The 25,390-nt window shown below is 43.4% G+C and overlaps 1 protein-coding gene across 7 annotated transcripts in view; it reads left to right on the top strand.

Moving 5' to 3' along the window:
- EPS15L1 (epidermal growth factor receptor pathway substrate 15 like 1) overlaps positions 1-25,390 on the top strand; it is a 186,002-nt gene that overhangs the window by 91,605 nt on the left and 69,007 nt on the right. For all 7 annotated transcript variants that reach the window (XR_014473280.1, XR_014473279.1, XM_083180639.1 and 4 more), the window contains one exon: positions 8,245-8,327. Coding sequence is in view for 5 of the 7 variants with exons in the window: in XM_083180639.1 (XP_083036765.1) it covers positions 8,245-8,327 (83 nt within the window). In the remaining 2 variants the exon portion in view is untranslated. The remainder of the gene's footprint in view (positions 1-8,244; positions 8,328-25,390) is intronic.

Raw genomic sequence — 25,390 nt, 5'->3', positions numbered from 1 at the left:
CGGTGCACCACACCTACACACCTCTTTCTCTTTCTGCATTACAAATAATGAGATCACCTTCTGAGTTCCTCTCATCGACATGTAATGTAAAGTAGGCGTTGCTTGCAACCTGGTTTAAACGTTAATGCTTCATTGGATTGCATTATGCAGGTAATTTGTTATGTCCTACTAATTGACCCAATTTGGATGACTAATCCATTTAAAAGAATATTTAATAATATACAGTAGCAGATGAACATGTTTATCTAAAAAGGTTTAGGGGGAAATTTACTAAGAATACGAAAATTCATATTCATATGCTTAATACGAATGAATACAACTGGCATCGCCATCGTATTTCAATTACAAATTCGTATTCCGGAGGGAAATTTGCAAAGCAGTCGTATTTGACTGCTTCGTATTTTCTGATGGCGTATGGATTCGTATTACGGCCGCTAAATACTAATTCGTATTGGCAGCCTGCAAGGATCAGTAAGATCTGTGCAGGCTGCAGTGTAAAAAAACAAATAGAAAATAAATAATAATAAAAAAAAAAAACAGCATGGGATCCCCCCCCCACAGCCATAACTAGCCCCAGGCTCAGAGCCAGTCCTGGTCTTAAAAAATCAGGGAACAAACCATGTAGAGATTCCCCATATATTTTAAACCAGGCCCAAGGGCCAGTCCTGGCTCACAAATTAAAGGGGGCAAAAGGAGTAGGGGTCCCCCTTATTTTAAGAACTAGCACCAGGCCCAACCAGCCAGAAGGGTAATGCCACAACCCGGGACACTTATTATATAAGGTCCCGCGGCCAAAGCATGAACCCCCTAACCGTCAGTCTGGGCAGGGATCCTGGGGAAGTAGGACCCCCCCCCCCAATGAAAGGGTCCCCCCCCCAACCCACCCCCCCTCCAGGACTTTCCAGCCAAGCCTCAAGCCTGGGGCTGTTCCCAGTACCCCTGGGCTGTGGGTACCGGGCTGATAAATGTGTAAAAAATAGAATAAACTATTGGGTTCTGCTGTGGAACTATGAGCCCCAGCAAGCCTGGTCTGCATAATGGGACTTTGGGAACCACAAGTCCCAGCATGCGGCCCATTAATGGGCTTGCTGGGACTCTTAGTTTCACAGCAGAACCAATAGTTTAAAATAAATAGACACATACACACCAAAAATATAAAACTTTATTACATTCAGAGCCCATTCATATTGATACTTACAAATATCTTGACAACGTAGGTAGGTCTACCTCCCTCTGTCCATCCGATGGTCCTGAATAAATCCATAGGGGTACCTGTGGAAGCAATCCATACTTACAGGGGTCCTCTGGTGTAGATTTCGTCCTCTTCTTTCCAAGTAACATCCATGGGTCTTGGCAAAAAAAACAATCTGACACACACGACACTAAACTAGACTGAGGAGAAGCCGCAAGATGTCTTTGTTTACTTTCTGTGGCTCCTCCTCCTGAATACCACTATTGGCCGCCTGGCTACACATCCCAGCATTCATTGCCACAGTTTTAGCATTCTATAATAGCAAAACTGTAGCAAGGCATGCTGGGACTTGTAGTTTCACAACAGCTGGAGAGCCGCAGGTTGGCCAGGCATGATATAGAGTAACCTATTTATTTTGTAATGATCAATCTAATGTTCATAAATTTCTAATTCAAATCTAGGTTTCTGAACTCAAATCTGTACATTGTTTGCTGTAATTTGATGTTGGTAAAGACCCTTGATTTCTACTTTTGGCACGTTTGCAGCTCACAGTTTTCAGCCTTCCCAGTAATCTTCCAAAACATTAATAGATAATCTAAGCAAACAGAACATTGCCATCATCCTTTATTTGGACTAACTGCAGCAGTCATGGACAAACAGATGGAAATATTATGTTCTACCTCATTAAATCTAGGATTGTTTATAAAATAAAAAAAAGTTACATTTGACCACTTGAAAAAGGTGATGTCATTCCATTTCTGTCAACATACAGACTTGTTCCCTCATTACAAGATGTCCTTCTTCCCCATGAAATCCCAATACTGAGTTTAATGACAGCATGCAGCATTCCTGCTGTGAAGTGAGCAGAAATATTCCTGGCTGCTTTGAAAAGCAGCACTGAATTTTTGGAACAAACAAATATACTCGCTGGAGCAGCCAGAAAATTCATCTGGAAGGATCAGAAACTGAAGTGAAGGCACTTGGTAGATAATCTGAGCATAACAATGAAACCCAATTGTATTCGCTACACTTACCAACAGGCATAAATGGGGTGGAGCACATCCATCTGGAAAGTACAGTATGATCTCTCAGACTGGGAGGAGTCCTAAAAAGCAGTCTGCAAATCGCAGAGAGCTGCTAGCTCTGTGTGTAAGATCTTAAAGGTCTCGTGAAAATGTATCTAGTCCTGAAATCTCTGAATTCAGTAGGCCTTGTAAACAAATAAAGCTTGTATAAAAATTTGCATTAAATAAATCTTCAGCTGGGCATAAATGTGAAGAGGAACTTTGAGCTGGCACATAATAAGCTTAGACAAATGTGGTCTGAAACAGAAATATTTGTGCAATTTAACTGAAAGAATGTCAGGTCATCATACCTGATATAGATTTGTTTAACACAAAGATAAAATATTTTCCCCTCACGCTGCAACTTGAAGAGCAAAAGCTATGGCTTTTTTCAGCCATGTACTGTAGGACATTCTGTCATGGGATCATTGTAGCATACAGAGGTGGAAAGATTTAAGAACAAGAACTAATATCTAAGATGTTTAGAAGAATTAGAACTAAAGCTTTATTGTACCAAATAGAATGGATATTCCAGGTAGTCCTGACATTTGTTTTTAGCCTTTCATATAAGCTGAAGATGATTGAATCTGTATGAGTATTCCTGAATCATATTGAAGTAGGAAGATTTTTAAGTAGGGCGAAAACAGTTACATAGATTAAAGCTTGGACTTATTCTGGATTTAAACTGGACAGAAACTGCCAACCAACTTAACATCTTCGTATCAAAGTGACTCAGAAAGACACCAGCATCCCAGAAAACCAAGAGACTGCTTTGAGTGAGCTCACTTCATTCTCACATCATACTACTCCTGGCTGCTTAATCTGCCTATTCAGCTGTGATATCACCATTTCTCCATCTGCTAAAACTTTTTGAATATCACTCTTTATGCTTGTACTTGCACTGTCAGTTTTGAAAATGCCCAGCTGTACCTCTAATGACTTTACCTCTCTTGCTGTTCCATTGAGAGTAGGTGTCCCTGATTATTTTATTCTTGGCCCTCTTCTCTATCTCTACATGTCCTCTCTGGGTGAACTTATTTGTTCACTCGACTTCCACTATGCCGAAAATACTAAAATCTACCCCTCTTTTCCTGATCGCTCTCCTTCCATCCTAACTCATATCTCCAACTGTCTCTCTGCTATCTACTCTTGGATGACCCAGCGCTATTTTAGACTTAAAATATCAAACACTAAGCTGACCTCTTCCGACCCTCCTGCATAAAACCTGACCATCTCTCATCCTAACCTGTTTATGCTCACCTCTCCCCCTTCTGTGTTACCCCTGTCTGTCTAACCCTCCCCTTTAGAATGTAAGCTCTCACGGGCAGGGCCCTCTCTCCTCATGTGCCTTTCTTAGAATATATAAACCACTGCCACCCTGATAATTGCTTCAGTGTCCTGTCCCCTGATGCAACTATCCGTATTAACCATGTACTTGTCCTAAACTGTCTTGTAATGTAATATGTTTTGTGTTTGCTCATAACTATGCTCTGTAAAGCGCTGCGGAATTTGTATGCGCTATATAAGAAACTGTTAATAAATAAATTAATTTTTTTTTTTTTAAAGAAGCTTGCCTTGTGGTACACTAGGTTTTTACAGAAAAGAGAATGGATTGTCATATGGTGGTGCACCATTTATAGAAAAGAGTCATAAAATTTACCTTTTATTATTTTTATTTTAAAAGTGAAGAACACGAAATATGACAAACAACAAAATAACATTAACACAAGTGAAAACAGTGCAATAACTTGAATTATGTCAAGCATTCAATGCACTAGTCGACATGCCCCTCATGTTGACACATGGATGCACTGGAGCCTTATATTGTAATATGCTATGACTCCAAAAACCCAGAAAACGATTGAACACCTATACGTATTGGTCGACATGCATCTCATGTTGACACATGGGTGCACTGGAGCCTAACATTGGGGCAATATTCTATTTTGGTATTGGTCGACATACATCTCAATATACTAACATACACGGGACCAGATCCCGACGGTACCTATAGAAATGCAATAACTTGAATTATGTCAAGCATTCAATGCACTAGTCGACATGCCCCTCATGTTGACACATGGATGCACTGGAGCCTTATATTGTAATATTCTATGACTCCAAAAACCCAGAAAACGATTGAACACCTATACGTATTGGTCGACATGCATCTCATGTTGACACATGGATGCACTGGAGCCCAACATTGGAGTAATATTCTATTGTTGGTATTGGTCGACATACATCCCATGTGGACACATGGGTGCACTGAAGCCCAACATTATTACCCAGAAACCAACAAGAGAAGATACTAATTGAACACATATACACATTAATTAAGCCAATCTCAGCTGTCTTAAGCTGTTTCAAACAGTAAAAATATTCACATATACATGGATAATGTACCCATAATTTGAAGAACTAACTAAGGATATATACATTCGTATTAAGGAATAATTGAAGGGATATATACCCTCAAATGACAGATGAACTGTAGCAGGGGCGGGACCTCTGTGACCAAGAACCTGATTATTGGACCATTCAAATCAGATCAAGCCTTATAAGCCTACCCTGGGCACCTATACTGGTTGCCCTGAGGAAGACCTACGAAGCGTACGCCCTACCCCCCTTTTTTTGTGTTCTATGAAATGTATTTATTAGTCCTTTTCAGGACTCTAATGTATTAGCAGCCTCTTGTCACTAGTCACCCTAAGACCACGCCAGCAGCAGTACGAGCTGACAGTGGCACAGGGTTGGACTCAAAGACATACGGCAACTGAAATCCTGTTTGCGGCACTTGTCCCTAGGACAGGGAGTGCGCGCTGATAGCTACCTGTTATACGGAGAACGGACGGCTCCCCGCTAGCTGTACGCGACCATAGTATCAGGTCGACAGCACGGGGTTCTACCTAGTACCTGTGATACTATTGTTACTGTTACCACCAGCCTCTCCTTTTGGGGAAATCATTGCATACCGTCCATATAGGGCAGGTTTAAGCTGTACTGGTTAAAGAGTCTCCCTGCGACCGCAACTATAAGCTATATTCTCAATAAACGGCGTAAGGAAATAACTCCACACCATCAGCTTAATTAATAACCCTAGCCCAGGTAGCAATGTTTATCCGGGCATTGAATTGATTCACTAGCAGTAACCCATACATATAATAGAGGTGCTGCATCACCCTAAAAACCCACTCTGTAAGCACTGATTTAATAGTGACCTCAAACGGAAAGGGGTAACCGATTAGTGATATTACTGCATTTCTGTGATAACACACAGCTCAATTGTTTTATCAATATACAAATAATACAAACAGCACCACGCCAGATAAACTGGTAATTAATTGAGCTAATTAATTCAATCTCAACCAATTGAGTACCAAACACCGCATCCAAGTAGCTAACAGAGGGATGCGGTCATCTATTAGAATGAACTTAGGTCTACAGTCATTAGGTCGACCCCACTAGGTCGACTGGCAGGAAGGTCGACCTGACTTAAGGTCGACATGGGCCAAGGTCGACATGACTTAAGGTCGAATTTGCATAAAGGTCGACATGAGGAAGGTCGACTGGTCATAAGGTCGACATGGGTTTTTCACTGTTTTTTGAGCCGACATGTGCCGACAGGCGGTATTTCATGCCCTACCATCCACTAGGGCGTGGTGGGAGAATAAAATAGTGTGCCGAGCGCAGCGAGGCACCGTGGCCGAAGCATAGCGAGCGAAGCGAGCGATGCGAGGGTCCGATTCTCATTGCCAACTGTGTCCATGTCGACTGTGTCGACATCCGGATCAAAAAAACTGTGAAAAACCCATGTCGACCGTATGACCAGTCGACCTTCATCATGTCGACCTTTATGCAAATTTGACCTTAAGTCATGTCGACCTTGGCCCATGTCGACCTTAAGTCAGGTCGACCTTCCTGCCAGTCGACCTAGTGGGGTCGACCTAATGACTGTAGACCTAAATGCAGTCTGACGAATGATCCCATTCCCTAACAGACAGGCTGTTACATTTGTATATAGAACACAAACCTATTTAAGATTGACACACTTCTCTCCTCAAACAATTGTTTAAAGGTCAAGAAGGAGAAAGCTAGTAGTGTAATTGATAATATTGAATAGAGGGAATTTGCTCCGGGAACTCGCACGTGCCTTTTAATAGCACACTGTTTTCACTTGTGTTGATGTTATTTGTTGTTTGTCATATTTCGTGTTCTTCACTTTTAAAATAAAAATAATAAAAGGTAAATTTTATGACTCTTTTCTATAAATGGTGCACCACCATATGACAATCCATTCTCTTTTCTGTACTAATCTCGGTACTTGTTTCCTAGCACGGCCACACCGATTTACATCGGGGTGGTCGTGTTGGAAAAATCGGGTCCATCGCATGCGATTTGGTCGCATGCGATGCGATCGACGCGACCGACCGATTTTGGACCCGATTTTTTTTTTTAATGAAATGTAAATCGGGTCCCTGGGACCCGATTTTACATTGGATTCAATGTAAAATATTCCCAAACCCCCCAAATTTAACGGCGTGCACCGCACCCCACGATAGACGCCCACCCGAAGCGTGGCGAGCGCAGCGAGCCCGCGAGGGGCGGCGGTGCGCGTCCTCCGACCTTTTCATTCCCCTACTATCCACGTCGGCGTGGAGTTGAGAATAGAATAGTGTGGCGAGCGCAGCGAGCCACCGAGCCCGAAGCATGGCGAGCGCACGCGTATACCTGTGAAGTTATACGCGTCCCCTCGCGGGGCTCGCTGCGCTCGCCACGCTTCGGGCTCGGTGGCTCGCTGCGCTCGCCACACTATTCTATTCTCAACTCCACGCCGACGTGGATAGTAGGGGAATGAAAAGGTCGGAGGACGCGCACCGCCGCCCCTCGCGGCCTCGCTGCGCTCGCCACGCTTCGGGTTGGCGTCTATCGTGGGGTGACGACGGGGACATCTATAATGTGAAATGGGTCATATTGGCCCATTTCACATTTTTCACATTTTTTCACTATTTCAATGTTAAAAAATATTTTAACATTGAAGCCTATGGAAAAATCGGGGGCATCGCGTCGGGACCATTGTTAATGGTCCCGACCGACGCGATGCCCCCGATATTTTACCTTTCCCGACACGATTTCAATGTTAAAATATTTTTTAACATTGAAGCCTATGGGGAAATCGGGGGCATCGCGTCGGTCGCGTCGGGACCATTGTTAACGGTCCCGACCGACGCGATGCCCCCGATATTTTGTCCTAGCCGGCCAAATGGACCTGATTTCAAAGGAAATCGGGTCCATCGTATGGATCGTGTACCTTAACTTAAAGGTACACGATCCATACGATTGTGGCCGTGCTAGGAAACAAGTACCAAAATCTCATTAAATAAATTGTCGGTGCGAGCACACCCCTGGATCTAATAGAAACTGAATAAACTTGACCAGAGGGGGCCAATTGAATAAATTAAAAAATTATTCTGATATCCATCTCCCTTCCTGTGCAACTGATCACCAAAAGCTCCTACATACCTGGTACACTAGGTTCACAGCTATTTTCCACCAAGCAACTTGAACTGACTTATTTCTTATTTGGCAAAATAACTTTTTGAGCCTTAAGAAGATATTTACGGTTTTGGGGTAAAGTGGAGGCAGGGAAGGGGGAGAGGTAAGTATACTTATTGGACCCCTTTTGGGATTCCACTCTCCTTGATGCCCTTGTCGGTGTTTTGTCAATTCAGCAATCTATAAGTCTCATTATATTAATAATTACTTATATTGTTATTGCTTTTGTTTTCATCAAAAAGTGAAAAGCAAAACAAACTCTACCGCCAATAAAAAATAAAGTTTGTTCCCACGAAATACTAATTATAATTGTGCTGAAGGCATCAGAACTTCCAGTTATTCACAGTTGAAGTGTTACTTGTAATTTTGTTTGACCGGTGCAATTACCCATTCATGAACACAGTTGGTTACACTTTCTCTTGCTTATTGTAGACCCATTTGGAACTCTGGACCCTTTTGGAAGCAGCGCATTCAGCAGTAATGAAAGTTTTGCAGATTTTAGCCACATGTCTAAGGTAAGTACATTATTGCATTGTCATGTTTAGTATTTATTTTGTTTTTTTAAACCCAAAGGCTGTTATATTGTCATGATCCCCTAACCCACTGTCTTTCTGTGACATTGTTATTTTTCACCACTAGGTGCCAGGATTAGCATACTGCACTTTTGCTTTTCTGCTCATATTGAAACTATACAATCTCTAGCATCCCTTACCACTTCAAAGCTGCAAGTGCAAGGTGTAATAAACAAGAGTAGTGCGGTTTTATCTCTGAAATTGTAGCTTGTTTTCACAGAACTTTTTACCTCCTGTTTTCCTAATATTCATATTTAAAATGTATAGAATTTAATTTACAGAATTAAACCTGCATTTTTAATATGCTGTAGTTTATGCTTGCTTAAATGCAAAATTTGCACCAATTTTCTGAAAGAAGCTTTGGGATGTTAGCTGTGATAGTTCCATGTTTGCTGCAGTATACTTTTGCAGAAGCTTGTATTTACATATTGTCTAATTACGCAATTTTAGCTATTACAAACAGGGCAATATATACAGTATTGTATTTGTAATCTGTTGTGGCTTTGCTGTGACCTACATATGACCATTTTTGTATACAGCCATGCTTCTTTAAACTGTGCATGGCTATTTAACATAGTTTGCAGTCGATCGGTTGACACTAATTAGGTCGACCACTATTGGTCGACAGGCCTTATTTAGATACTTTACAAATGTTGACACTGCTTAGGTTGGCATGGACAAAAAGTCGACAAACTTACGACAACCTTTTCCACATGGACCTTTTTATGTCAACCTATTGCTTGTGTTGACCTGTTAAGGTGCTGACCTATGGCCTGTTGACAAATAGTGGTCACCCTATTGATTGTCGACCTTAATTGGGTCGACCCTATGACCCATACCCATTCAACATTTTTTGGTACTCTTTACCTAGAACGGCGCCCACGATTGAAATCGTGGTCATCGCGGGTAAAAATCGCGGTAATCGCGGGCATCGCGGGTAAAAATGGATGGTCGCGATGCCCGCGATGACCGCGATCACCGCGATTTTCCCATAGGGAACAATGTTAAAAAAGGCTGATTGACCGCGATTTCACTGTTAAATGGCTCAATTGACCCGATTTGGCCATATTAACCCTGAATTAGGCCCAATTAACCCTTAAATGTCCCCAACAATTTTTAACGCCACCCCACGATCCACGCGAACCCGAAGCGTGGCGAGCGCAGCGGTACGCGTCCTCCGACCTTTTCATGCCCTACTATCCACGTCGGCGTGGTGTGGGAATATAATAGTGTGGCGAGCGCAGCGAGCCACCGAGCCCGAAGCGTGGCGAGCGCAGCGAGCCCCGCGAGGGGACGCGGATACCTTCACAGGTAGACGCGTCCCCTCGCGGGCTTCACAGGTGTCCGGGTCGCCACGGACACCTGTGAAGCCCGCGAGGGGACGCGTATAACTGTGAAGGTATCCGCGTCCCCTCGCGGGGCTCGCTGCGCTCGCCACGCTTCGGGCTCGGTGGCTCGCTGCGCTCGCCACACTATTATATTCCCACACCACGCCGACGTGGATAGTAGGGCATGAAAAGGTCGGAGGACGCGTACCGCCGCCCCTCGCGGGCTCGCTGCGCTCGCCACGCTTCGGGTTCGCGTGGATCGTGGGGTGGCGTTAAAAATTGTTGGGGACATTTAAGGGTTAATGGGCTCTGTGGCCCATTTAACATTGATTCCTATGGCAAAATCGGGTTGATTGAGCCATTTAACACTAAAATCGGGTCCATCGCGACTTTTAACATTGTTCCCTATGGGAAATCGTGAGCATCGCGTCGCGGGCATCGCGGGTACGTTTATGGCCGGCCGCGACGCGACCGACGCGATTTTTCAGGTTTAACATGGTTTTCAATGGGAAAATCGCGGGCATCGCGTCGGTCGCGTCGCGGGCAGGCATAAATGTACCCGCGATGCCCGCGACGGGCGCCGTTCTAGGTAAAGAGTACCCATTTTTTTTAGATTGGAACAGGATGGTAAGGGCATATACAAGGGTGGATTTCAGCCCCTTTTTAAGCGTTTTGACTCAATCACTTAGAAATGTAGCACGGAGTGCTCCATGTGTATGTCCTGCAGCAATGGCGATGCATGGTCCCGAGCATCGCCATCGCCCGCAGGAAAGACAGTGCACTGTCTTTCCTGCTAAGATTACAGCAATTTGCCTCAAGGAAAACCCATGAATCCATCTTTAGTTTAAGCTCCCCCCCCCCCGCCTTTCCAGAAAGAAAGGGTTCGAGACCAAAGAGTCGCCAGTCGTGGACCGATGTCAGACCCCTAAACAGCATGACGCAAGGGGTCCCCATCAACTCATCCACTTTGTCAATTAATGACTGGAGACTACCTCAGGTTCGTGGGTCAGGGAGTTTGCCAATGACTAATTCATAGTTTCCTATACCCACGTGCCAAGTTCTTCACATACATTCCAACTCAGATGGACAGGGCAGTCGCCCTCTGCAATTCCATCTCATCTCTCCTGGCTCCAGGAGTGTTTATTCCTGTTCTGCCTTCTCATTGGAGCACAGATTTCTATTCAAACCTTTTTCCAGTCTAGAAACCACATGCATCCATTCAACCCATACTCAACCTGAAACCGTTAAATCCTGTTCTCAGTGTTCCCAGTTTCAGAATGGAGTCGCTCCATTATGGAGGCTTTGGAACCAGGGGATTTCATGGCATTCCTGGACATACAGGATGCTTATCTGCATGTCCCTAAAAATGAAGAGCATCAGCGGTTTCTTTGTTTTGCAATCAAGAGTAATCCCATTCAGTTCAGAGTCCTGACAATCGGACTCTCGACTGCTTTGCAAATGTTCACAAAGACCATAGCAGTGATAATGGCTTCCCTGCGCCTACAAGGAGTATGCATTTTCCCATATCTAGGGGTTCTTTTGTGGATGGCTCAATCCAAGGACTCCCGGTGTCATCATCTCCAGCTGCTCAGGTGCAAATTCTGCCATTTCTGCTCAATCTATGCTCCATTTAGGAGCCCTCCTGGATTTGCATGAAATTCTGTCCTTGATACGGGACTTTCTCATGCTCCGCAGTCTCTATTCACTTGTGCATGAGAATTCTTAGCAAGTTGGTCTCGTGTTTTGACAATTTAGAATTTTCATAATTCCACTTCAGACCACTTCAGCTAGAGATCCTTCGGTGATGGCCTTAAGGGTTCAAGTCCCAGACACAGATTCTTCCCATGGAGATATGCCTTTCAATCATATTGTGGCTCACCTCCTTGAACCTAGTAAAGGGTTGCCCATTTCTTGTTCAGAACTGGGCTATAACTATGGATGCAAGCCTCTGTGGCTGGGGAACGTCACTCTTTTTAAGATTGATGGTGTCCTCAAGAGTGGAGTCTTCCCGTAAACATTCTGGAGCTTTGGGTGGTGTATCACGTTCTTTGTCAGGCTAAGCCTTATGTGCTGCAGAAGTTATTGAATGTCCAGTTAGACCTTCGCTGACCTTGTAAAATCATTTTTTTTCTGAATCCATGATGGACACTGGGCACCTACCCTCACGCCCCTGATTGGCTGAGGCTTTTTTCCTGCTGTCTTACATGTTAGCCGATATGTGTGCATGTTTGGTATGTATGTTTAGTTTATCTCCTTTCTCCTTTCTGTACTCCCTTGTGGCTTGGTTAGTCAAACTGAAAGTCTACAGGTGGGGTATGGGGGAGGAGTAGCCTGAGGGTGCACTTTTAGAAGCTTAAACTCATTAGTGTATGTTGCTTCAGGGTCCTCCCTTACCTACTATTCCAGTGTCCACCCAAGGGCGTAACTACTATAGGTGCAAGGGGTGCAGCTGCTATGGGACCCAGAGATGATGGGGGTCCATATTTACTGTATAAGTTATATTTGATATATACATTTATAGCCATTATTTGGTATATAGGTGCCCTTACAAAGTTTTGCTATGGGGCCTACGAATATCTAGTTACGCCCCTGTGTCCACCATAGATTCAGAAAAAATGATTTTACAATCTAAGTCAAAAATCCAATTTTTCCAAGTGGGACTGCCTTCTTTCTGTATCAAGGCTGGCTCCTCATCGTTTCCTATGTCTGTTTTCCTGCCTCCTAGGGTAGTTTGTTGTTAATTCCATAGGGGCTTCATGCTAAAATATAACCCAGCAATGTGATTTTTGGAGTCAGTCTATGGTGGAGTGGCACCATGGGGTTGATTAAGGGAAGCAAGACCATTTTTCCTAAATACACTCTGTGTATCGATTGAAGCTGGTGTCCAATGCATCGCAGGAACCGGAGGTCAGAGGAGAAGTCCCATAAGGCACAGTTTGGAGTGCCAGTGCCAATAGGGCCTGCAGTATGATGTGGCTGGAATCAGCAGGTTTTGTGAAAGCAGTCTGAGTAGGCGCTCACACTAAAGAAGGTCAAAGGGCAGTTTTTCTGTAATTCTGTACTGGGTGAGCTTAAATAGAATGATTATTGGAGTAGCATGATGGGTATATGGGAGATGAAACAATTCAACACTTGAGTATATTAAGTAACATTGTTCCAAACAAGACTGATATATACCCAGGGGATTAAGGGAAAACTATTAATATTAATAATAATAATTATAATATTAATAATAAAATATCCCCTTTTGAAGTGCAGTTCTTATCTTAGTTTACATGCTTGTAGGTGTACTGGTCTTACAATTAAGGTTTCTGAGCTTTTTTTTTTTTTTTTTTTTAAATGTACACTTACATGCAATATCCTTTAGCTTTAGTACATATAGATAACTAGATGCGTGCAAAACATCTTTGATACCAAAAATGAAAACACTGTATGCAGACACCTTTTTTGTAAAGGAAATTTATCTGCCACACTGTCTCATGCACATCAAAGATGATTCTGGCCCAGCTGTTAAACTACAAAGAGTAACTGTGAAAAGGGTACGCCTTGGTTGTTCATTGTGCACAGCTTTAATGCATACAACCCAGACATTGACTCCTGCAGCACTTGTAGCTATGTACACACTGGGTTCTAATTTCAGTGAAGTTTCTAGAGGGTTAGGTTAATGTTAAGATGGTCTGCTTTTTCCAAGGAAGCCCTAGCCTGCATGTTCTGATGTAAAATGAAAACATAGGGGTTAGAAATCACCGTTTACAAGTTTTGTAATTTATGTAAAAGTATTTTTGTAGATTTTACAGAACTGCAAGGTAACATTTAGTATTTGCTTATTAGGTTCATAATTTTTAATTCAATTCAATGTAATCCTTACTGGCCCCTATACATTCCATTCTTAGATGCCACTTTATTAAATACACCTTTGAAGTACTTAGTAAGACCCACCAGAACATCCTGAAATGTGTGGCATGGATTTAGCAAGGTGCTGGTTATATTCCTTAGGAATTCTGGACCGGACTCATACAGTTGCTGTAGAGTTCTCATCTGTCATGCTGTGTATCTCCTGTTCTACTACATCCCAAAGGTGCCTGATCAGATGACTTTGGAGTTAATTGGAGGACATCAAACCCATTATCATGTTTGTGGTGCTGGTTTGAGTTTATGTGTGCTCTTTGACAGTGCACGCAGTCATGCTGGAAATAGTCAAGAAGATTGGTAGACTGTGGCTATAAAGGAATAGTATTGCGCAAGATGTTCTTCAGAATACCATGGTTGTAAAGCAGGGGTGGGGAACCTCCGGCCCGGGGGCCGTATGCGGCCCCCGTAGCCGGCCTGAGTGGCCCGCCCACCCGCTTTGCCAGGAGTTAAGCACAGGGGAATTCTCGCGATAGGACGGTAGTTCTCACGAGATTCCTCTTAATCAACAGCAGCCGGAGACTGTCAGCCCTATTCAGCGGCAGCCGCCGGAGCGTGGGACGGCTCCAGCAGGACAATTTTTAAGATTATTTTTGGTACTTGTTTCCTATCTGGGCGCCCAGGTTTTCTACGTACGGCACCGTAATGAAATCGGATCGCATCGCATCGTACACATACATGATATTTAACGATGCGATGCGATCCGATTCGATTTCCCATAGGAAACAATGTTAAATGGCTCAATTTAGCCAAATTATCATAGGAACAATAGTAAATGGGCCAAAAACACCCCTGAACATTGAAATGTCCCCCCAAAAGTAGTTGACGCCACCCCGCCATCCACGTGAACCCGAAGCGTGGCGAGCGCAGCGGTACGCGTCCTCCGACCTTTTCATGCCCTACTATCCACTAGGGCGTGGAGTGAGAATAGAATAGTGTGGCGAGCCACCGAGCCCGAAGCGTGGCGAGCGCAGCGAGCCCCGCGCGGGGACGCGGATACCTTCACAGTTATACGCGTCCCCTCGCGGGCTTCCCAGGTGTCCATGGCGACGCGGACACCTGGGAAGCCCGCAAAGGGACGCGTTTACCTGTGAAGGTATCCGCGTCCCCTCGCGGGGCTCGCTGCGCTCGCCACGCTTCGGGCTCGGTGGCTCGCTGCGCTCGCCACACTATTCTATTCTCACTCCACGCCCTAGTGGATAGTAGGGCATGAAAAGGTCGGAGGACGCGTACCGCCGCCCCTCGCGGGCTCGCTGCGCTCGCCACGCTTCGGGTTCACGTTGATGGCGGGGTGGCGTCAACTACTTTTGGGGGGACATTTCAATGTTCAGGGGTGTTTTTGGCCCATTTACTATTGTTCCTATGATAATTTGGCTAAATTGACCCATTTAACATTGTTTCCTATGGGAAATAGAATCGGATCGCATCGCATCGTTCTATATCGTGTATGTGTACGATGCGATGCGATCAGATTTCTCTACGGAGAATAGCATGGTGCGCAATTAACTTAGTGGGCGCCCAGATAGGAAACAAGTACCTTATTTTTTACATATGACCCCCAAAGGATTTTTTCCCCATACAAACGGCCCTTGGCACAAAAAAAGGTTCCCCACCCCTGTTGTAAAGCATTGTTGTTGTCTCATTACTGCCAGCTCGAACCGGACTGGGCTTTTTCCTCTGACCTCTTATATTAACAAATTTCACCCACAGAAATGTTGCTCGATGTGTGTTTTGTTTGTTTGCACATCATTCTGTAGAGAATTTGTTTGTGAAGAACAAACCACTTAATTATATGGCGTTTAAGATTATGAAGGCAGCAGTTTTGCATGTTATTCATTGGGTTGTTGTACTGTAATTGGGCATAGATGCTTGGGTTAAAAAGTGAGTATTATGTATGTAACAGGGGCATTGCAGAAATCCTATGATATCATTGGTGTTCCGTGTGAACCAGGAGGTAAAATCTGATTAGCTGAGCTGGCTAAGGAGAAATACTGGTCACCTGTGCAGTAAGGTTGTGCTATATTGTCCAGAGTTGACAAGTTCTTATTGTGTTAGTAATCAGCATCAATTTGGATGTGAACACTATATATTGTGTGTTACATTATTTATAAAAAAAAAATATATATATATATATATATATATATATAGGATTTGCTTTGAAATACAGCACATTTGATTCAAGACCCTGGAGTGCCATCCTTTCTTCCGTCTCATTTTATATATATATATATATATATATATATATATATATATTTCTATAAAAGAAAAGAGGAGCACTCCCATAGTGCTTATATCATTTATTTCAAAAGGTATAAAAAACTGTATCCAGCAGAATATCAGGAATGGGATCACGTACCGTTAGTGTCGGTTTAACACAACCACAGGTATAACAGCATATATGCGTGCTGCTCCAAGCAGCATGTAACGATCAGAGGTGCTCTCACCACCCGTCTCGTCTCCACAGGTATGACCGACGCCAGGCCACGCCCCTACGCGTTTCGTCACAAAGACTTCGTCAGAGGGCTGCTCTGACGAAGTCTTTGTGACGAAACGCGTAGGGGCGTGGCCTGGCGTCGGTCATACCTGTGGAGACAAGACGGGTGGTGAGAGCACCTCTGATCGTTACATGCTGCTTGGAGCAGCACGCATATATGCTGTTATACCTGCGGTTGTGTTAAACCGACACTAACGGTACGTGATACCATTCCTGATATTCTGCTGGATACAGTTTTTTATACCTTTTGAAATAAATGATATAAGCACTATGGGAGCGCTCCTCTTTTCTTTTATAGAAAAACGTTTACCTGTGAATCCAGGTGCCCGTAAGGGTAATTAGCGGAGCTGCCGGTCTAAAGGACAGATACCGAGTGCTGTTATAAAAGTGAAAAGCAACAGACGGGACATTTGTGGTTCCAGACAATCAAGTATTTAAGGACTTGCGCACTATATGTGAACTTTTTTTGTGTGTATATATATGTATGTATATATATATATATATATATATATATATATATATATATATATATAGCAACTCCGTATACCCGGCACTCGGACCCTCCAAGGGTTGTCTTGCTCAGGTGCCTTCTGTGTCGGCAAAAAGCCCAATGTATAGTACTCCTGGAAGCAGCGGCACTCAGAGACTTGTAAACAGTGATTCAAATGTGAATTTATTGACAATAAATTCACGTTTGAATCACTGTTTACAAGTCTCTGAGTGCCCCTGCTTCCAGGAGTACTATATATATATATATATATATATATATATATATATATATATATATAATCCTCAATACTCCTCTCGCGCTTATATGCACAATTCAAATTAAAAAGCTCCAATTCCAGTTGCGGCTGCTTAACCACCAGGTTTCCTGAGGGCTAGGAAACAATACCCACAATATATTTCCCAAATGGTGGTATAGCGCCTAAATTAAATGTCCATGTATCACACCAAAGTTCATAAAACCAGAAATGTTGGATTTCCAAGTAGGTTCTTTATTCAACTCTTTTACAGTTCAAACAATGTCCCAACGCAATTTGTCTAATACAGACTTCATCAGGGGAAATAGTTCATATTCTTGCAAAAAGTATCCAGACGTGATATACCTAGCCCTTAGAAGGCTACAGCAAATATTCCTGCAGCTGGATCAACTATCAGCCCTTACTCTTTAGAGGAAATCCCAAAATAACGCTCCTTAGCAGGGATTAGAGATTTATTGTATCAGCCCGAATAGGTGAAATCTAAACTATACTGTGCATTCAGCGCTGGACCAATTCTTTTTGTGCAGACATATATCAAATTAATTTCCAGTACTGATATCACTGAGCTCCTTATTCTGCAGGTAAATCCACCACAATATATTAATATAGATGATATAGATTTTTCAAAAGGAATATAAATGATGCTTGTCCGAATTGTTATTTATAAAGTTGCATAGTGAAGTGCCAGTTGTCCATCATATATGCCCCACTTGAAATATAGATAGTTCTTACAGCCCAGCACGCTGTAATCTAAGGTGCCTGGCTCTATGCGCGCTGTGGAACGCACACTTCCGGGTTTTGCGTTCCACTGAGCGGCAGTGACATGTAGTGTATGATGCACTTCCGCCCTGTGACCCGCACGCCGGAATACAGGGCAGCATTGACACTATTACCCAGCGTGGCAGGTGAGAAAATAAATATACGTTTTGTGAGACAGATAGATATTCATTTGTTCATGTCGATGTGCAATTATAGTTGTCTGTGGCTTTTGAGACACTGGCTGCACTATGCATATGCTGTGTAATTGGAGATTAATTGATGGGAGTGTCCACAGGCTCAGTGTGGGTATATAGGTGGTATCTGGTCAGTTGGTGGTTATGCACTTTAGGAGGTGGGGGCCTTGAGAAAGGTCCAAAGGTCGACCGAAACGTTGGCCCGTGGCCCACTGTCATGCACATTGCACTTTATACTTTGATGGATTGAGATGGATTAAAAAGACATCCAAATTGAAAGTCCGGTGAGTGTCCTAATTTTTTTCTGCAAGCTATATTGGACTATCAGAGTAATCTGGAGCTCCTGAGCTGACACCCTGGCAGCTGCTGGACTATTAGTGGAGAGTGTGATCCTTGTACATGGAATATATATATATATATATATATATATATATATATATATATATATATATATAACTGCCATTCACTTCACCGTACACTGAACACACATTTTTACAACTATCTTATGGTGTGCACACATGGGTACTATCTGCATGAGATTTTGATTATATAGTCAAAAGCTCATCGGGATCGCATGTTTTTTTTACCCTTGCAATCCTGATGCACATTCACGTATCACAAGTAGAAGTTTTGACTGCCTTGACTATATAGTGCAGATCTGCACTATATAGTTAAAGGTGTATGCAGATCGCATGCATGCCGTGCGATGCGATTCCGATGTGATCAGATCGCATTGGGATTGCATCGCATTACACGGTACTCGCACCGTGTGTACACAGAATTACTCCCACGTATTCCATGTGGGGGTTGAAGCGCAGTACATTATTCTGTAACTCACATTTATACTCCATAAAACAAAAGCAATTAATTCTAATTATATTTGCCTTATTGTTCAAGCCATTTTGCCGCTACTTTTCTACAAAGAAACTACATTTTGATGATTGGTTTGGACTTTTTTTTTTTCCTGTTTTACTAAATACTGTTTCTGCGCATGTTCTATACTGTTTTTTTTTTTTTTTTCAGGCACTGGTCACCTCTAAAACAATTTTACAGTTACATTGCAAATTTGATTCAATGTTTCACCTTTTTATGTTTTTTTTTTATGATTTCTAAACTGACATGAAATGAAAAATATGTTATGTTCATTTGTGCGAACTGTTCTTCTTCACTTTGCAAAATCATTCTCTTGTTTCTAATCCGTTTCTGGTAGCCGTTGATGTATGTATTCAGAGATCAGAGATTTGTGAAAGTAGAGCGGTTTCCTATGCAATTAGTTGGGTTTCTTTTAAGCACCTGACTGTTGGAAAGCAGAGAAGTCATAGAGGGGAGGAGTACAATATTGCACGGCATCCTCTACCCTTGTCACACAAACACGTTTGATCATAGCTAAAATAAATTTTTAATTATATGCAATGGTCGTCTACAGACATACACATATTTATTTGTATAATGCTATTGTATTTGGGGTTAGGTGTGCCCACTTCGTTACTGTAATTCATCTAGAGATTATACCTTGTTACAAATAGAAAATTATTCAAATCTACAGATTTTAATCCATTATTGTATTACACATTTCTTGCTATTTAACTTTTTCTTCCTAAAAGGATTTTGTTTTATTAATATATGCGATTGTTAATTCACCTAGTTTTCCTTTGCTGAATATACTGTTGGTATTACATGCAGCAAAATAGTTTAAACCATTTTCAGCTGCAAAATTTCTTTATGCCTTTACAGCCTGCAGGTTTTATACCCTTTAAGTACAAACCATTTCCTGTATAGTTTTGTCCAGAAATCGTGTGATAAAGAGATACCCTCTTACAGATCAGTAGCTTTGCTTGGTGAGAATGTTCCCATCACTGGCAGTATAACCACATTTGCACTGCTCCGTTGATTGCAGAGATAAGTTTAACAGGACATGTTTTGATCTTAATTACCGTATACTGTTGCATGAGAATATATTTTCAGGCTGCACACAAGATCTTATTATTGCAGTTTGTTTTACATCTAACTTATTAGGACATGTTTTAGGTAAAACTATTTTTCCAGGTAATCTAGTTTGATCTCTTTGGAGATTATTAGGGTTTCTGTCTGCCCTCACAAATAGACATTTGTAATTTAAAAAAAATGTGAATGCTTAAAAAGGTGAATTCTTGATTACATATTATCAATGGTTCGTGCAGAGGTTTACTTTTTGTGAAATATATCAAAGGATCAGGAAATGCTTAGTTTTGTTATGATGATTTTGCTGGTTCAGATTATCAGAACATGATCAAAGATTGTATTCTATTGTTTTTTGTTTTTTCCCCATGAGATCCACTGGATACATTTTATCAAATTGCCATGGTTTCATATCATAGTAACTAAATGCATCAACATATGCATAAGCTGCTTGTATTCTGCTCAGTGAAGAACCCTTTGAAACTTGTGTAAAATCCAACAGTTTTCTGTGTACCATTCTGCAAACATGCAATGGCCCTAAAAGTGTGCCAGCAGCGCCTCTCTGTCTCATCATCTTGCTCGTCAAAATTATGACTTTGGTGCATCTACTATTGGTTTCCAGCACACCCTACCAGCTTTCTGGCAGAGCTTGCAGAGGTTGGTAGTATCTCAAATTCTACGGTCACTATGTTGACAAGAGGACGGTCGACATACATTGGGTTGATCACTAAAGGTTGACATGCATCAAGGTCGACATGTCTGAAGGTTGACAGTCATTCGGTCGACACATGCATTAGGTTGACATGGGCTAGGTCGACATGGGGTTCTTCACCCTTTTTTGTGCCGACAGGTGGTATTTCATGCCCAGCCATCCACTAGGATGCGGTGGGAAAAAGAAAATAGTGTGCCAAGTGCAGCGGTGCACTTTTTCAGTGTCCATGTTGACTGTGTCAACATTCGGGATAAAAAAGTGAAAAATTTCATGTTTACTGTCAGATGTGTCGACCTTGATGCACATCGTCCTTCCTCTTGTCGACCCTATGATCCATACCTGGTTGGTGTACCATTCCTCAGTGACGTTTTGCTGCTGTATGGGTGGTATGAAAGGTATATGATCAGCCCTGGCTGCAAACCTGCCCCCCATCTGCTTGACCGCGATACGCTCACATCATATCTTCTGTGGCGTCTAATCTCCAACTGGGTCCAGTGGAGCGGTTTATTTGGTCACCGAGTCAAAACTGTAGATTCAAGATTCATTGGTACTGATGATCTTGGAGGTTAAGCAATTGCCATTAAACCTGGCCAGCATGTTTCAGCATCAAGTGAACCCAGCTCTCGAGACAGGCCAAGCTTTTTTTTTGGTACTTGTGTAGTTTCACGGCAGCAGCTTAAGCTATTTTATCAGCGTAACTCAACAGCTGCCTAGCGTAGTGACTCCATGGCAAACCCTGCATAGTCAGCGTAGTGTCCATGTGAGGCAGCTACTCACCGTACTGTTGCCGGGAACTGCATCTCTGTTCCCTACGTCCCTGGCAAGCCTAGTGACGGCCTCTCACATGGCGCAGAGGGGATCATGCGGGCGCCTGCAGAGAGGCGCTCCATCTGTCTGAGACGCAGGAGCATCTGAGTAACTATTGCGGCATGGTACAGCAACCCTGCCGACATGGTTAGGGGTTCGGTAGCACGTGCATCTCCTACACAAAGAGGGGGTGCGGACGCAAGTGCGTCTCATGCACAATAAAGGAGGCATTTGCCAGTCCTTCGTGTTACATACTGTCAAATGCCTTCATTTGAAACCCCCACTATCCACTCCAGCCCGAAGCATGTCGAGCGCACGCGTTACGCGTCCTCCCGACTGTTTCATACCCCCACTATCCACGTCGGCATGGAGTTGACTTAATAAAGTGTGGCGAGCAGACACGGAATACATGTAAAGTAATCCGCGTCCCCTCGCGGGGCTCGCCACGCTTCGGGCCTAGCTGCATTCGCCACACTTTATAAAAACAACTCAACGCCGACGTGGATACTGGGGGTATGAAAAGGTCAGGAGGACGCGTAATGCATCCCCTCGCGGGGCTCACTGCGCTCGCCATGCTTCGTGCTGGCGTGTATAGTGGGGGTGTTTCAGGAACACATACCATACCTGCCATACCATCTAAGACAGTAATGACGACATGTGTTAACTGGTAACTGGATTTTAGTTAATAATAATAAGAAGAAAGCAACTTAACAAAGTATAATAATATAATAAAATTATTAAGAAGAAAGAAAAAAATGAAACCGTTATTCTTCTGATTCTGCATTGACAGAAACTGCTGCAGAAGTGGATGCAGTGTGTCTGCATCTGTGTCGTCTGCTTTGTCAGCCTGTGGGAGCAGAGTTAAGGCATAAAGTATACATTGGAAAGCGTTTTCTGCACCAACAGTCTTTCACCAAATTAATTCCTGTAGGTAGAAGTCCAGATTCTGGGGCGCAGTGCCCCTTTGACGTTTGTTACTCCACTTACACGATCCTCAAAGGCGTTCAATGTTTTGGGTGTGAACCCCAGTGTCCGGATCAACAAAATTGTAGCGGTGGTTCACCTGTGCATGGTGGTACCCTGTCTGCTCCAGCTGCTCGGTGTTATATGCACGCCAGCAATCCGAGTATATAGTCGTCAACGGTTTGATGTATTTGGATGTCTCTGGAAATGCCTCCGAACAGCCACTGTTGAGGCAGCATGTGTCCCACATGACTTTTCCTCTGTACAAAGAGGCTCTCATCCACCTCAACTATTTTCCCTGGACCGCTGCGACATTAGGTCCACGGTGCAGACCTCCCGCATAAGGTTTTTATACTACATGGTGTTTTTTTTCGAAATGGAGAAATGACGCTCACAAAACGTGATGCTGATTAGCTCCTCCGCCCAACAAAACATGAAGCGTATGAGCATCATGAACGTGAGATGGCAGCCATAAAACCACTGTGTGGCCCAGACGCTAACCTTTTTGCCGCAGCTTCTTTATGTGGCAGCGCCACATTCGCTCTTTCACATTGAGTCGCATTGGACGGCCATTAGGACATGTCTTAGTCTCAGGGAGAAAGCGGTGAAGCTGCAAGAAATTCACTGACTCCTCCTTCTGCGGCAGGTTAAAAATGGTTAATTTGTCGGCAGCCATAACTGATACAATGTACTGCTGACTGACTACACTGGCCGTGGGAACAGTATGCTGGATTTGACAGGGGCACGTACTGCTGACTGACTATGCTGGCCCCGGGAACAGTACGCTAGCTCTGACAGGGACGTATTTTAACTACACTGGCCGTAGGAACACTACGCCCATTCTGACAAGGACGCTACGCTGACTACGTAACTGCCGCCGTGAAACTTTACAAGTACCTTTTTTTCATGAAGTATCAGTGGATTTATCCCAGTGAGATGACTATGTCCTCCACTAACTTGGGCCATGGTCACCCTGGCGTCCACCTTGACTATGGCATATGGCAACAATGTTGTCTTCAGTGTTGGCGGATACAGGGACTATGTCCTCCACTAACTTGGGCCATGGTCACCCTGGCGTCCACCTTGACTATGGCATATGGCAACAATGTTGTCTTCAGTGTTGGCGGATACAGGGTAGCCGCTGCACTGCCTTTCTCCCTTGCCAAAAATTTTATAAATTACTCACACAGCTCTGAAGGGGACAGTGCTTCCCCTTCAGAGCAGTTCGCAGTCTGTCAAAACTCTCCTGTTGTCATAAACCGTGTTGTCATAGAAGATCCTGGCTCTACAGTGGCCTCTGTGGATGTCCATACGAAGTTTGTGAAGGAAGTGATCATGCTGACTTCTTTGGTGTGCAGAGATTATTATTTACAGTTCTGTACCTTGACATATTACAAGAACTCTAGTCAGAGATTAGTTTAACACCTAACAATATTGTTCACGGTTTCCATTGAATGAACGATATAGTGCCTACACACTGAACAATTTAAAAAAAATAAAGTTTTCTTTGCCATTGTCAAGTTTTATGAAAAATTTACCTTTTATCTTTCTCTCTCATATACTCTAAACCAGTGGTAGGCAACTGGCGGACCGGGGTCCATCTCCACAACGCAAAGGACAGACATGTGGACCGCCTACACACTTCTGAAACTGCAGCTGTCCCAGGAATATGCCGTACAGTACCATTTTTTAAGGGTCTGTACCGGCAAACAACAATTGTACCGAATGTACAGGTTTTTTTTAAACTTTCTTCCGGCTGTGTCACTGCGCTCTGAGTCATTGCGCTGGTCCGTCACGGGCCAGCATGTGATGTGCGGCATCATGACATCACGTCGCCGCGCTAGCACTGCAGACCCAACGCACGCACAGTCTCACAGCCAGGGCTGGCCCAGCCACTTCCCCCTTACTGTGTCAGCCACATTACCAGTCAGCCCTGCCCCTAACCACCTCCTATACATGTGGGCCTCCGGAAAGCCATGGCCAGCCCGGGTGAGTCCCACTGTGGGGAGATTAAATGCTCCCTTTCCGTGTGTGTCATTCAGCAGTAATATAGCTGCCTGGGGGTAAGACTGCAGGTTGACAGGGTCAGGGGTGAGTGCGTTATGCAGGGTGACATTTGCAGCACTACTGTAGGGCGTACACAGCACTATAGTAGCCACACTGCAGGGGATGACAGGGTCACAATCTAGTATCTTTTGATGTCATCCTGATAGTAGTGGGTGGCCACGCCCCCTTTCTCAGTGTGTACCGATTTTTGCACTTCCGATGTTGGAGGGTATGCTGCACGCCACTAGTAAGGAGCTCGAGCTCAGTCGGCTCCATGTGGCGAATCTGCTTCAGTAATTAATATATATATATATATATATATATATATATATATATATATATATATATATATATATATATAGGGAGAGTAGTAGGGAAGGCACTCCTGGTCCGTCAGATTGCTGGCTCCGGTGCCTGTGCAAATGGCCACGAATGGCCTGTAACGTAGCAAGAAATCAGCACGCACCCACGGAGACTTGTCAAATGAATAGCAGAGACTCAATCTCGATCAAACGTTTTCGATGCTTTATTGCATCTTCATCAGGATATATATATACACAGGCTTTAGGTGGGGTGATCCGGCTCTCCCTGTAGTAGATATGGCTGCGCCGGGTGCCCGCTCCAGTAAATAGACAGTAGGCAGGGGGGACGAAAAGCAGCACTCCAGGCGTCTTGGCAATAAAACACAATCAGGCCATCCTATGTGGACAACGTTTCATTGCTTTTAATCAGCAATTTCTTCAGGTCATGGCATCCTGTATATAAATTTGATTTTGTGTTTTGTGGACGTTGATCAAAATAATTAGAATTATTCAGACTCCGTAAAAAATTACTTGCCTACCTCTGCTCTAAACGATATACACCTAGTCAAAATTACATAGGAAAAATTGGACTGCTTGTCGAGATGAGAAAAGAGAAAGATAACAACCCACATGAGCGTGCCTAGTTATCATTCATACACATTGAACAATATGCACTATAACTTCGTTAACAATATCTTTATCGTGCATGTCATTTGCCTTTATCGCATACTGGGGCAGATGTATTAAGCCTTAACATGAGATAAATGCAAGGGTGATAAAGAGAGATAAA

This window comes from Crinia signifera, chromosome 1 (assembly GCF_055691185.1).
Source record: "Crinia signifera chromosome 1, ASM5569118v1, whole genome shotgun sequence".
Taxonomy (NCBI): domain Eukaryota; kingdom Metazoa; phylum Chordata; class Amphibia; order Anura; family Myobatrachidae; genus Crinia; species Crinia signifera.
Note: the sequence above shows the minus strand (reverse complement) of the source record. Positions and strands in the feature narration are given on the sequence as shown.